The sequence below is a fragment of the Protopterus annectens genome, chromosome 1.part0 (assembly GCF_019279795.1).
Source record: "Protopterus annectens isolate FY-2018-M chromosome 1.part0, PAN1.0, whole genome shotgun sequence".
Taxonomy (NCBI): domain Eukaryota; kingdom Metazoa; phylum Chordata; order Ceratodontiformes; family Protopteridae; genus Protopterus; species Protopterus annectens.
In genome coordinates, this window is record NC_056725.1 from 1,801,619,314 (window position 1) to 1,801,634,948 (window position 15,635).

A 15,635-nucleotide genomic window follows, 5' to 3' on the forward strand; every position below is an offset into this window, starting at 1 on the left:
GTGTTTTTATACCCAGAGTAGACTTCAAAGATTTTTTTTCCAACAGGTAGATATCAGATTCTGGAGGCTTAAAAGGAAAAAGAGAGGTAAACTGGCCACATATATTGTGTGTGTGTAAAAAACTACACTACAGAGTACACTATCAAAAATACTGGGGTGCAAATTGCTATAACTAAAGAAATGATTCTTTTAAGCTGGGATGCAGGATCTGAATTGCCTAGACATAGTAAGGCCCTATTAAGTTTAATGTTATTGGATGCCAAAAAAGCCATTACTAGAAACTTGAAATTAGAATATAAACTAATTATAACTGATTAAATATTGAATACTGTTAAAAAGATGAAAGAACTGGAAGTGAGATCTGTAAAAAACGGAAGGAGCAAATGTACCTGCTTCAGGGATATGAGATAAAAGCAGACACACAAACTGTAGGTTTTACCTTCACTTGTTTTGGCTCCCTACAACTGAAGCGAATAAGTTCTGTACCTTGAAGTAAAACAAATTTGTTAACTCTTATACTTGCTTTGTCTTTATCTTTTGATAATATGTTTATTATCCTTCTGGTTAACTATAACAGATGTTGACCACACATGTATAGGATGCCCAGGTTTACAAATAGTTACAAGACTTGTAATCCAAGGGTCACTTATGAGCCCAATACAAATTCCCAACTGTCCCAAAGCAGTGTTCACTTATGTGATTTGCTTAACGTCACCCAGTCAGCAAATGAGGGCTATGGAAAGCAAACCCTGTACACCACAGGAACTACAGATCCCAGTCTTAACGTCTGCCCTATCTGCCAGTCAGAATCTAGTGCCTACAACTCATCTTATCTGCTGCAAGAGTTGCACTACAGTCACTGATGAGCTCTAAACTCATAACCCCTGGTTTACTGGACCAATGCTTTAATGCTCTAACCCCTGAGCTAGTGAGCCACAGAAACTGGATTAGGTTTTTGTTATGCATGTAGTCAAAGAGACCACAGAGGAGCTTAGCCCATTTTCCCAGTTCCTGCAGAAGACTAAGTTAAGTGTCTTGCTCAGACTCATCACAGTAGGCAAATACAGACTGTGGGAATCAAACCCTGTACCACAGGAAACCGCCTGTTAACAGCTCACAGTCTTAATGTTCTGTACTAACTGCTTGACAAAACTTATTTGCCCACATGCCTTAGAAACTTTAAAGTACAACCTGAGGCTGTGATGAGATTCAAACTTATGACACCTGGTTTACTAAATCAGGTGCTCTAAATTTGAGCTACCACGCCACACAGACATATACATCAGACCTGCATCTTCTTTGCAGGTTTGATAACAATTCCACTGTGCTTGTTGCACTTGTTTTGTGATTTCTCCCTTAGGTACACCTGTTTTCTAACTAACTGCACACACAATTGTTTTAAATTTATGTGAACTCTGTTTGCCCTGTGGCCCGGGTTCTGTCTGATGAGAGTCCTGTACAAGCCAACTTACCATGTTAATCAGCATAAATAAATGGAATACATGACAACACCATGTATGATGACAACCATGTTATACTGCAGATATATCACACTTAAAAACACAGATAAATGTAAAAAAATGACCAATTATTTAGTCTTTTTTACAATTATATATAGTGTTTATTTAGCATAACCTCACACTTGAATCACTACAATACAAATTAATACAATTTACTGTCTGCAACTAGTTAAAACATCAGCTAATCAGTTTCAAGCAAGCATGATGTATACAGACGCTACAAGTTTAATCCAAGTGTCTATGCTTCTGGGGCATCTGTGCAATGCATTAAATTGATACACAAATTGAAGGTATTTTCTCACTTCAAAAAAAGCTCCTAGCATGTAGACTGTGATTATGGGGATTTAATATATGATACTAGGAGGTGTGGAGTTTTACATAACATACAGAAGTAAAACACTCTGGCTGGGATTCACAGATAAAACACAGCAAAGCACAGGGATACGTAATGGAAGCCTTCGTAGCAGTGAGCCACCTGGCACAGTGAACCTCTCAAACAGTAATGCTATACAGGTAGAAAACATCTGCCTGTGAATCCCATTCTTTACCCAGAACATCTGATTAAATGTTTGGGAGGTTTTCTCTAGTTTAAATCCACTTTTGCATCTTTTAAAGCTCAGTACTTCAAAAGTATATTGACATTGCATATTCTTGTCAGTGTCCTTATAAATTTGTATTAGGAGTACTTTTGGCATATACAGAAGACACAGGTATATAGTTCCATTTACTTCAAATAAGGATTTAATAATGCAATGTTTAGCTGCAGTTTCCTTCTTCATATTGTCAAAAACAAACCAATGTCATCATCTGAAGTGATAACAGCCAATGTGGAATAGTAGAACATGTGCTCAAATTTTTCTGGAAAAACACTGGCTAAACAGGTACAACACTCGACTAAATAAATGCCTGAACTGATGGAATTTTTCCAACATGCACAATTTATTTTCTGAAGTTTTAACTGGCTACACACAGGAAATGGAAACAGCTTTATTCTAGTTTCAGTTCTCAGCTCAATTCAGAGTAAACCTACCAAGTGACTCAGTTCCTCATAGCGTGCATTAAACACTTCCAATTTCTCACTAATTATATCATCCAGAATTCTACCGTCAATCAGCGTTTGGCCTAGTTCACGAATCTGGGTTCGATTATCTGCTGGATGGCGCAGGACAGACTCTATGGACTAGAAAATGCATATGTTAATACATCAAAAAGACTCAATGTGTCTGCTTATAACCACTTTCATAAAGCTATTGGATTGAGAAAATTCAAATTACTAATTAGAAACACTAATAAAGGCACTGTGCAGAAAACAGAGACTACGTAAAATCCTTAAATGTAATGCAAACATTACATCCTTATTAACAGTTTTAAATACCGATCTCTCAAGACTTCATAAAGCTGCTCAGTCTGGGTAGCCATTCAAGACCAGCCCAGTCTGTTGCTGATTAAGGGACATCCTAATAAGTTTTCACTCAGTTTGCTTTTATTTTTTGAGATATGATCTGGTAAAGAGGCTCAGAGATATAATCACTCTCACAATAACAATTTAGATATAAACCAGTTTCATGACATTTACACTGGAAATTAACAGCTGACTGCTACTACACAAATTTCTTTCCCATGAAGAAATGAGAAAAGTTAAGAAAAAGGTGAAGAATAAGTCTTGACTGTTTTGGGAAAGAGAAAAAAGAAAGGCAGAACTGCTCTGAAAAATCTGGAGTTACAAAGCCTTAATATCTAACAATCTTTAATGCGGTAACTTCAACTAGGAGGTCTTTGGAATTCACAAAAAACACTAATAAAAGAGTTGGGGGGGGGGCACCATGTGGCCTTGCAGGACAGATCTTCTAAAGTCATCTCAGTATGTGGACCGAATACGAATTAGACAATACATCCACAACAAAGATCTCCTGAACTGCTAGACATCCCACTGCAAAAAGCACATGCTACTCAACTCTACTGAAACTGTAGTACTTACTACTCAGGGAGAAGCTTCTGCTTTTTACTACTGTAGAAGGAGATGCATTCAGACTAATCAAGAGGAGAATACCTGCACGGCTATGGAATCACCTGTAAATTTTACAAAAAAATCTACTTATAAAACTGAGATGTGTGAAAAAATAGTGCGTCTGACAACTCCCTAACACAGAATGTGCTACGCAGAATTTCTTACTTCATTTAACAAGAAACAGGACTTTGGTTCATGGTAACATCAAACAGCACCCTGGGTACAAGTTTTTTGTTCTATACACAGTTCAGGTGTCCTCACAAATGTTCAGGAATGAAGGTTCACACCACTTGGTCAGAATGACAATCTTCTTATTCAAGAGAAATAAATAGGACATTTACTTTTGATATGATAGCAACTCAGTAAAGATGCATTCTGGGCGATTCCTGAAGATGGCATATTGAGCAAAACAATTAGTATAATGGAAACAGAGTACAATGCAAAATATCAGACTGGGGCAGTGAACAGCTCTGAAACAAATGATATGCTGCCTATACATAAAATGTCAGCTCCATGACACAGAGACAGAAAGCACAGACTTTGGTGCAGGTAACCGAAGTTCAACTATTGGATTGGGTGCTTGCAGGTGGTGGCAGGGGAGACAGAAGTGAGCAGTCCTTGCCAATTCCCTCATCACGAATGGAGGGCAGTGACATCTAGTGAGAATAACTACAGCTGTGTCACACTTACCACAATTACAGATGTTCAAGATCAGAGTTACAGTACTGATTTCTTGGGTTTTTCTGACATGCAGAAGCCTACAACCGGCCCAATTCCCAGAGTCTTTACATTATCCCCAGCCAACATCAGGGTATAAGAGGGGCACCCGTTGGCATCATCTTCTGTTTTTTTTCTAGGCTGTGAGAGTCAGTCTGATGCCCAAGGACAAAACATCCCTTTCAGCTTTCTAAATTTCAAGAGACACGAGGAGTGAATTGACAGTGATCTGTAAGTAAAGGCTGGAGGGCTGACTATAGATAAAGGGTACCCACAGAAACACAGCCAAGAGGAGACCCAGCAGATAAGAGTAGGAGGAGGGATGGGAGTTGGTAGTGTAACACTGACCTAGTCAAACATCTACAATTATGGTAGCTATAACTCATCTGTACTTTGGTCTTCATAGTCAGTGTTGCAGTACTGATTCTTGGGAGGACTCCCAAGGCTACAGGTTGGGAGGCTGGCTGTCTGGGGCCTCTTGGGACAGCAGGTTCTGCAGGACAACAGTGGCAAAACCTGCCATAGCCTTGACTGCAGAGCCCACTGGTAATGCTTGATAAATGTGTGAACAGAGGACCATATGGCAGCCTCCAAGATGGCCTGAGTAGAAACATCTAGGAAGGCTGTGGTGGCAGCCCTATGTCAAATGCAGTGTGCCTTGATAGAGGCTGTTAATGGTTATCCATGATGAGCATAAAAGAAAGTAATACAATTGGCTATCCATTTTGAAATAATCTGTTTGGAAACAGGTCTACCTTTTTTCCACTCTGCAAAGGCCACTAAAAGTTGTTCTTATCTATTTGGAAACTTTGCTCTTCTAAAGTAATACCTGATCTGTTGGTGCACATTGATGAAGGAATGTAAGATTTGTTCAGCTTTATTTTTCAGGTAAGGAAAGAACACTGGAAGGTGCACAACTCAATTCAAGGAGAGGTCTGATACTACCTTGGGCATGAAAGAGGGGTCAGTTCTCAGAGTAACCCCATCACTGTGGAAGGTAATGAAAGTTTTTTTGAATATTAGGGCTTGTAATTCTGAGACCAGCCTAGTTGAGGTGATTGCTATTAGTAGGATGGTTTTCCAGATAGGAATCTTAAAGGGAGAAGCTGCTGGCTCAAAATATGGCAGGGTACATTTTTCCAAAACAATTTAAATTACAAGACGGAACAGGGGTTCTCCTGAATGGTCTTGGGTATACAACCTTTTAGGAACAGTTTCAGGTGGTAGTGAGAATACTTGTGTGGAGAGCATGGAAGGCAGGCAGAGATGGCAGAAGCATTCACTTTAACAATGGAACAAGAGAGGCTCTAGTAAATAATCCTTAGATACTTCAACAGCAGATTGAAACCAGCATGAGGTTGCTCATACCTTTGGCTTGGCACCAAATAGAAAACCTTTTCCATTTAGATAAGTATGATTTTCTGGTTGTTAGTCTTGTATTCTCTCAAGAAAGACAGCACTCGATAGAGTATTTTTTTTTATTGTACGGAGTTAAAATCCAATCCTCCATGCTGTTAATTTGTGTGCGTTAAGGCAAATCCCGTTAGCTGGGTGAGTAGATCTACCACAAGGAGAATAGTATGGTAAATCCCCTCAGGGAGGGCTAGCAGGAGTGAGAACCAGTGCTGCCTAGGCCAGAAAGGGGCTATGAAAATCATGCTCAGCCTGTCTGATCTCACTTTTAGCAGTACCCTGGGGATCAACGATAATAGGGAAAAGGCATACAGGAAGAAATCTGACCACTTAAGAGAGAATGTGTCCACCCCTCCACTTTCCTGAATGTCAGGTTCTGGAACAGAACCTTTTGTAGTTGTCAATTCTGATTACAGGCAAAAAGATACACGTTGCAGTATCACCAGTGGTGGGTGAGGTCCAAGAAATTCTCTCTCTCCAGCATTCATTCGCTGGAGTCCAGAAGGCCCCTGCTCACAAAGTCTGCTATGACGTTGTTCTGGACTGGAATATAGAATGCTTCTAGTGTCGGTTGTAATTCTTGTGTCTGAGAATTTTTATTGCTAGACTGCAAGGGGGGGGGGGGGTAGGAATGCATTTCTCATTTTATGTACCACATGACTATAGTGTTGTCTGCCCATACCTGCAGTGTTCAGGTTCTTTAAAAGGTTTTTACAGCTAGAAAATTTCCTTTGTTCTGGGGTCCAAATTCCCTGCATCTTCAGCTACTCTAAGTATGCTTCTCAGACTATTACTGAACTGTCTGAGGCATACCTCTCAACTGTCCAGATTTTCGCCTCATATTTTTGGTCTGTTCCTCATAAAATTTATGGTTTTCTGGCAAATCATTGAGGACTGAAGCTACTGAATAATGACAGATACTTGAATTTCAGACTTCATATTCAGAAAATGCATGCACAATACCATTTATTCTAGCAACTTTCTAAGTTTATAAGAGCAATACTTAAAATGTGTTCCTATTTTGAGGTATTTGCACCCCCCCCCCATTACTTTATGTTTTGTGTAGATTTCTTGTGCTAAGAAGTTGAGGTATGGTCTGAGGTGATGTTTTGTTGGTCTCTAGTTGACAGAAGTTTGACTGAGTTCTACAGAATGGTGCTGTTCCACCAAGGTTGTTCCTTTTTCAGGCAGGGAAGAAGAGCCACCAGGGTTTCCAGGGGATGTGCTTGCTCTTTGCAAGTGTTTCCTCATGTGCAGGTTTGTAAGAGGAGCCTTTAACATGCAAGATGCCATGTATCCCAGTGCCATTAAGTATTCCCTTGCAGAGAATGTCTGCCTTACAACTAGGTATGCAAGTACAGAAACTTTGTCTTGGGTAGAAAGGCCTTTTGTTGTTCTAATCTACCAGTGCACTCAGAGAGAATTTTTGTCTGAGGCTACAGTTTGGATTTCAGGAAATTACGGGTGAGGCCTACCTTCTGGAAGCAGTCCATAGTGACCAAGTTCCTGAGTGGATTTTTAATGGATTAGGCAGTCGCCCATGTAAGGGTAAGTATGAACCCCAGGAATTCTGCAGTGGGTTACAACTGGAGCTAGACACTTTGTGAAAACTCTGGAAGCAGTAGATAAGCCAAATGGCAAAGCAGAGAATAGTTAGTGCAACCCGGCCATCATTAATCAAAGGCATTTCCTGTGCTCTTTTGCAATTGGGTACAAGAAGGTAAGTGGCCTTCAGGTCTAGGGTGACCACACAGTCTCTCAAAAAATCACGGGAAAATGTTTTTGTATGTTAAGATTCTCAAATTTTGGAAAGTGTAGAAACCTGTCCAACTTTGACAGGTCTAAGATAGGTCTACCGGTACCTTCCTTTTTGGAACCAGAAATATCATTGAGTAAAAGCCTGTGCCGTCCTTTCCTGTAGGAAATGAAAACGAATAAAAACCAAGGTATACCAACACACTAATACAGTGTAGAATACAGAATGACACCACAGACATAAGTTCAAGTGAACTGCGACTTTCATTCCTTAGTTTTTATATTTATTGGCAAACTTTCAATCGTGTTTCAATCTGATAAAGTTCCATATTGTGATTACAGGAACGAAAGTGCTAATTCACTTGAACTTGTGTTTATGGTATCATTCTGTACTTGGCTGCAGGAAATGACTTTAGGGATCATTGTCACAGAAGTTTGAGTAGGATGGGGGGGGGGCATCTTATTCTTTTGGGAGCCTCCTCCTTCCTCCTCCTTTGAGTTCCTCCTTCACTTGGTCTGAGAGATGCAGAGTCTCAGCCAAGCATGTCTACAGGCAACAGAACCCATACCAGCTGCCCTGTATGATGCACCCAATCACACATCATAGGCACATCTCATTGAATGTCTGGAAACCTGGAGTGCTAATCTAGCTGTCATCTGTATGTGCCTCTGGAGGTTCTTGTCTGCAGTGTCTTCTGCATTAGCAATGATTTGTTCTTGTAAGGACTTCAAGTGCTTTTAACATGTGAAATTCACAGCCACCAGCCCTCATGTCCAGGGCAGCAAATCTAACAACCTTTCTCTGTCATTGGGCAAAGGGTGTCTGGCTCTACCTTTACGGGCACTGGCATATTCAATAGGCACTTCCGAGAGATCTATCAGAGGGTTCTTGCAAAGGTGCTTGAGAGCGTCAAGCACTTTATAAAATGATCTGGCTTTCTACAGGTAGGTGGGAGTGATCTGGGTGCAGAGAGATGTCATCAAAGACATCATCTTGAACCACATGAACTGGATGAATAGCTAGTGGTCTGGGAGATGGCAGGTTTACAAGTTCTTTGTAATGGGTTTGGACCTGAGAAAATTCTTTGCTCTCCCAATTAAAACCTCCTTTATCTTGTGCAAGTGATAGCCAAAGGACTGAAGGACAATTTTGAGAAAACATACACATCTCCTTCTGCATGATGTGGGTAATGCATATGAGCACAACACTCCAAGATATGATACACAAAAGCAAAGTGGCAGCTATGCATTTTCTGGCTTGCTAAAGATTAATTTCTGAAGTCCAATTTCAGTTCAGACTATATGCTTAATTTCAAATGCAATTTTAAAGAACCTGTGCTGTTCTATTCAACTACAGGATCATACCCCTTGAAAATACACTGGGCATGCAAAACCATCTGCTGGCTGTGCTGCACAGCAAGTGATTCACTGTTTCTGAGAACTGCCCCACAGAAACTAGTTTCTTGTTTGAAGAAACACAAATGTGTATCATGCAGGATGTGGTCTTCCAACAAAAAAGACCACAAGAAAAGTCGTTACTGTGGGACCTCCAAGACTAAAAATTAATAATGTGAGAGAGAGAAATGTGAAGCTTGAGACAATCCTGGGAAAAGTATCCAGTGTTCAACCAGAATAGGAAAAGTGCCCCACAACACAGTCAGTGCACAGCTGATGTGAATACCTGAAGTGTTACCTACTTGTGAAAAATGGCAGCCCAACAGAAACATATAGAGGACCTAGCAAACAAAGTCATATAAACAGAGCTTTGCGATTGTGGTTATGATCCAGCAAACAAAGCCAAATAAATGAGAACTTTCAAATGAAACAGGTAATCATGTTCAGATTCAACTACTCCCTCCCCCCAAAAAAACTTAAACTACCTCATATAAATGTGAGCTAGCTACACTGAAAGAATAAAAGCTAATGTAAACCCTTTACACTGCTAGAAAATTCATGGCTAAAGTGTCTAGCTGGATGACTAGATCCACAGGGTTTAAGGTGGAAGTTGTATCCTAGGAGAGACATCAGAAATACATCACTAAGGTTAAGACTTCTACTGTGACTTTTTGGAAGGCTGCGGTTACCTCCAGATGGTGAAGTTTAATGTCTTTTCCTAGTGTCTTCAACATTCTCCCTAACAGCTTCTTACACAGCCAGTTAAACAGGAAGGAGAAAGATAAATGCCCTGTCACAATCAAGGAGCAGTTATGACAGTGAACGTCAGGGTAGGGAACAATTCAAAGGGTATATTTTTGTTTTATATACCTTTTGTTGACCAGATTCATTTCACTAGTTAGTAGCCTCTTTTCAGGGAAGACCCGAAATTATATTTATACTAATAAGGGAAATTTTGCCAGGGTATCTGGGAAAGTACAGTTGTGTACACTTACCATAAATGTAGATGTTAGAGTGTATTCACCGTTGCAGTCATTACACTTGGGTTATCTGCCTCCAGGTAGCCCTCAGTCAGCCCGAACACAAGAGACTTAGTATTTCTGCGTCAGATGCTATCGCTCCAGGATTGATGTCAGGTTGTCAGGGGTATAAAAACAGGCAGCAGAGGCCATTACATCAATTTTTCTTGCCCCAAATGTCAGGAGACCCCCAAATAGGGAGCGAGGCTATGGTGGGGAAAACATCACCAGTAAAAAGTAAATACCAATACCCCAGAAGTGGTTAGTAATAGCCATAGATAGGAGAGAGAGAGAGAAAACCAAGGGGCTTGAGGGAGGGAAAAGTACAGTTGCGTACACTTACCATAAATGTAGATGTTCGAGTGTGTCTTCACTGTTGCAGTCATCACTGTTGGGTTCTTCCTGCCGGCAGGCAGCCCTCGGTCGGCCAGAATCCCTAAGTCTGGGTCCGGCATTGGCTGTGTACTCACCCTCCCTGACATCAGAGCACCAGGGGTACAAAGCTCCCAGCCGACGCCATGTTCTCCAGTTTTTCTTGCCCCAGATGTCAGGTGCCCAAAAATGAAGGCTAAAAGTAAAACAAAAATATAACCTACAACAAACCCCATACCCTGTAGCAAATACACCTCAGAAGAAGGGTGAAGTGGGGAATCACACCAATAAAAGTATAAGAGGGGACAGGAGGGTGGGTAACCCAGACTGCAACAGTGAAGACACTCCAACATCTACATTTATGGTAAGTGTACACAACTGTACTATGTTCATCGTGTTTCACTGTTGCAGTCATCACTGTAGGGTTGAATCCCATAGCAGAGATAAAGGGTGGTGGTTATAGAGTAGAAGGGGCGGCTAGAAGGCCTTGCAAGACTGCAGACGCAAAGCCTGCCCCAGACGTAGAATAAAGAGGGAGATTACAGTGCTTAGAGAAAGTATGCACTGAACTCCAAGTTGCAGCTTCCAAAATATCTTTGGTAGGTACTCCCCTGAGAAAGGCAGCTGAAGTAGCAGCAGCTCTGGTAAAGTGAGTCCTAATTTTTCCTGGGATTTGCTTTCCATGATGAGAGTAACAAAATCTGATTCCATGAGCAATCCATTTAGAAATGGTCTGTTTTGAAATAGCTTTGCCTTGGGAATTTGCTGCATAAGAAACAAACAGTTGTTCTGTTTTTCTGATATCCTTGGTTCTGTCCAGGTAAAAACAAAGCTGCCTGTGCACGTCCAAAGAATGCAAGATCCTCTCCCCCTTATTTTGTGGATTAGGGAAAAAAGTTGGCAGGTGAATAGTTTGGTTTAAAGCCACTTTAGAAACCACTTTAGGCATGAAAGTAGGGTTAGTCCTCAAAGAAACCCTGTCTTGATGAAAAATAATGTAAGGTTCCAGAGCCATGAGCACTTGTAACTCCGAGACTCTCCTGGCTGAAGTTAAAGCCAGTAGGATAACAGTCTTCCATGATAAATACTTTATATCAGATGTGGCAGCAGGCTCAAAAGGAGGCAGAGTAAGTTTTTCCAGGACATAATTGAGGTCCCAGGCAGGAATGGGTGGTGTCCTAGGGGGCCTTAAATTCTTTGCTCCTCTGAGATATTGTTTCAGAAGTGGATGTGAAAAAATTGGAGGATCTGTATTATAATGTGCAGAGATAGCTGAGGCATGTATTTTTATGGAGGAAAAAGATAAACCCTTATGCAACATATCTGTAAGGTAATGTAGAATCAATGGAATATTTGGAATGTGAGGATCTGATTCCTGAGCATGCATCCAGGTGCAAAATCTCTTCCATTTACCTTCATAAGATTTCCTAGTGCTAGGCCGTCTAGCTTCTAAGATAACATCCATGACTTGTTTGGAAAGGGTAGGATTAATCGTAGGCCCTGAATATGCCAGGCTGTGAGTTTTGATATGAGAGTGCAGGACCTGGCCCTGATGTCGAGACAAAAGATTTGGAATCTGAGGTAGAATCCAAGAAGGTTCCTGGGATAGATTTATCAGTGTTGAGTACCAAAATTGTCGAGGCCAATTCGGGGCTAGTAAGATTAGCTTTGGTTTGTCCTGTTTTATTTTTATTAACACCCTTGGTAGAAGAGGTAGTGGTGGAAAGGCATACCCAGACAGGTTCCTCCAACTGAATGAGAGAGCATCCACTTTCCATGCTAGCTTGTGATATGTCCTTGTGCAAAAAGTCTGTAACTGGTAATTGTGGGGAGATGCAAATAGATCTATGTCCAGGCAGCCCCAGGCTTCTGTAATCATCTGGAATATTTGGGTGTCCAGCATCCACTCGTGTGGGTCTGACAGGTTCCTGCTCAGGCTGTCTGCCAGAGTGTTTTGTTTCCCTGGCAGGAATTGAGCTTGTAGGTCCACTTTGCAAGCTAGTGCTGTGTTCCATAGAGTCATGGCTAGTCTGCAAAGGGGGTAGGAGTGTGAAACCCTTGCTTATGTACCACATAATTGTGGTGTTGTCTGTCCGTATCAGTAGTTGCCCTGGCTGTAAAAGATCCCTGAAAGCCAAGAGGGCATTCTGTACAGCTAACATCTCTTTTAAATTGATATGCAGATGCTTCTGATCCTCTGTCCAAAAACCTTGCAGGCCTTTCCCCTGCAAGTGAGCTCCCCATGCATAATCCGAGGCTTCCGTGGTTATCACTTGGTAAGCTGGAGGTAGACTGAAGGCTTTCCCTTTGTTTTGAAGACATGCCATGGCCCACCAATGGAATTCCTTTTGCAGGCAAGGCAAGACAGCAATCATTGTTTCCAGACTGTGACAATGCTGGGACCATACGCTTTTTAGGTACCATTGTATCTTCCTCATATGCAGTCTTGCATATGGTATGAGTAGGATGCAGGAAGCCATGTAACTCCAAAGCCTGCAGGAATTTCCTTGCAGTTAGCCAAGACATTAATGCCAGACTTTTGAAAGTTGAAGCCAGCTGTAGTTGTTTTTCTGATGTCAGGAATGCCATCTGGGTTGCTGTGTCTAAAAGAGCAGCCAGGAAAGTTATCTGTTGAGTGGGTGTCAAATTTGAGTTTTTTACGTTCACAGTCAATACCAGGTACTTGAGTAGTTTCTGAACAAATTCCAGGTGCTGGAGTAAAATGTCCTTGCTGTCTGCTTGAATAAGGCAGTCGTCCAGATAAGGGTAAATTTGAATTCCCTTGAGTCTGCAGTAAGCTACTACTGGTGCCAGGCACTTGGTAAAGACCCTGGGCGCAGTAGGCAGGCCAAAGGGCAGCGCAGAGAATTGGTAATGTTTTGGGCCTGCCTTGAACCTGAGGTATCTTCTGCACTCCTGTCTGAAAGGAATGTGTAGGTAATCTTCCTTTAAATCCAATGTCACCATCCATGCATTTTTGCTCAACTCTGACAGGAGCTGCTGCAGAGTAAGCATCTTGAACTTTGGTATATCCAGGAAAGTGTTTAAGACGGACAGATCCAGGATGGGTCTCCAAGTATTTTGCTTTCTGGGAACTAGAAAGAGTCTTGAATAAAAGCCTTGTCCCGTCTCTGAATTTGGAACCAGTTCTATGGCCCTCATAGCCATGAGGGACCTCACCTGTTTTAATGCTTCTGCCCATTGAGTTTTTGGTAGGTCTGGCCATCCGTTTGGTTTTGGTAAGGTGTGAAAGTGGAATTTGTAACCTCTTAAAACTACATCCAGAACCCACTTGTCTTGGGTTTTGTAAGTCCAATTTCGGTGAAAAAGGGAAAGATTTCCTCCCAGAGGAGCTTCCAAGAGAGAGGTTCCGGGAGCCATGCAGGGGGAGTCATTGAGCCTGTTTCCTGTAAGGTTGAGACCTATCTTCTCCACCCCTGGGGGTGGAAGCACTCCACTGTCTAGGTCTATAAGAGGTCTGTGCTTGGGCCCTCCCTCTGGGGTGCCTATATTTACCCCTCTGAGGCCTGTCCGAGCTGGGAAAGGACCAATTTTTAGCTGGCCAATTTCTGCTAAATCTAGGAGGCTGAACTTGTAAGAAATCCTTAACTGTTTGCATGGATTTTGCCTTTTCCTCCATTTTCTTTAGAACTTCTTCAGCCTTAGACCCAAACAAAACATTATGTTGAACAGGAGCATCCAGTAACTTTGCTTTCACTTGATCAGGCAAATTTTGTTCCTTTAACCAAGCATGCCTTCTAATGACCGTGCCAGTGGCAGCCGCACTGCAAGAGGCCTCCAAAGCATCAAAACCACAGTGTAAGGTATTTTTTCCCACCTGCTCAGTAGCATGCATCAAATCATGTAATTCCTTATTGTCTGCACATGCAGAAATGGCACCCAGTTTTTGTTTCATAACAGACAAAAGGTATTGCTGATATTTCAACATATGAAATTGACAATTTAAAGCCCTAATAGATAAAGTAGCAGAAGTGTATACTTTTTTGCCCCATCTCTCCAAAGCTCTAGAATCCTTATCTGATGGAATAGGGTTCTTAGCAGTGGTGGCCTTAACACCCTTAGGACCCTGAGAAATGGTTTCTGGATCAGCAGTAGGATTTTTATAAAGAAACTGGTGGGAGTCAGGGACTCTGTAATATCTATCAGGCTTAGCAGGGGCCGGAGGAAAGGAGTCAGGAGTTAAATTAGACTCGGAAAAGACATCATCCACAATATCCAAAATAGGAGGAATAGCCAGGGGTCTGTGCTGGGGAAGAAGAAGGAAATGCCTAAGCTTTCTCTTAGATTCAGAGTACTGCTGCCCTTCCCAGTGAAAATGTTCCCTCATGTCATGTAAAGTTTCCCCAAAAGAATAATCCTCAGGAGGACAAGCTGAAGGAATGGATTCCTCAGCATCAGAATCCTCATAAGGAGGGAAAGTATAATCCTGTTCAGAGGAAGACACTGAAGAGATAGATGCCTGAGATCAGAGGATTCATAATCCAATTCTTGTCTTGGCCTTTTGTCAGGAGGGGGATTTGAACCCCTAATCATAGTTAGCAAGTCCTCCGCCATTTTAAGCATTTGTTTTTGAGATTTAGGTCCCGGATCAGAGGAGGCCTGGGCTTGAGTCTTTGTTTTAGAAGGAGTCTTTGCCTTAAGCTGCGTAGGCCTGAAAACCCCCTCGGAAGCCAGTACCTGCACAGCGGCTCCGGACCCATCCGAGGGAGCATTATCCGAAGGTCCTGCACCTGGAGTATTCGAAGGCCTAGTTGGCTCCTCATGGGAGTCAGTTTCAGCAAGAGGTTCTGTAATAGCAGATGACAGGGGCTGCGAAAGCACCTCACTGACGACGGCCGAACCAGCAGCTGGCTCTGATTGTAAACTGTCGTCTGATTTGGACCTCAGAGGCCTATCTTTATCCTTGCGCCTTTTACGAACTCCGGTAGTCGGAAGCGTGTCCGACGACATGTTATAATTAAATCACCTCCCAAAGTAATGAAAGGCAAAATCGTATCTCTGTTTAATAGTACGTTGATTAAATCTAGCACAAAACCGACAACTAGCTACATTGTGGTCAGGGCCTAGACAAGAAATACAGTAAGAGTGAAAATCCTTATGAGGTATTTGCTTCCCACATGAAATATAATTATTAACTTTTTCTGACCTCGGTCTGGAGCAAGAAAAAAGTTTCCCCAATGGGGTACTTAGGTTTGAAAAGAATGTCTTCGGTATGAAGCACCAAAAATAACAGGAGTCAGCCGACTGGCACTTGCGAACTGCTTCCACCGCCCGGCAAGAAAGACTGGAGAACATGGCGTTTGCTGGGAGCTTTGTACCCCTGGCGCTCTGACGTCAGGGAGGGTGAAGTACACAGTCGACGCCAGACCCACACTTTGGGATTCTGGCCGACCGAGGGCTGCCTGCCGGCAGGAA

The 15,635-nt window shown here is 42.1% G+C and overlaps 1 protein-coding gene across 3 annotated transcripts in view; it reads right to left on the reverse strand.

Moving 5' to 3' along the window:
• Positions 1–15,635, reverse strand: part of UTRN (utrophin) — a 4,744,936-nt gene that overhangs the window by 2,879,588 nt on the left and 1,849,713 nt on the right. For all 3 annotated transcript variants that reach the window (XM_044069601.1, XM_044069592.1, XM_044069610.1), the window contains one exon: positions 2,551–2,700. In XM_044069601.1, coding sequence (XP_043925536.1) covers positions 2,551–2,700 — 150 coding nt within the window. The remainder of the gene's footprint in view (positions 1–2,550; positions 2,701–15,635) is intronic.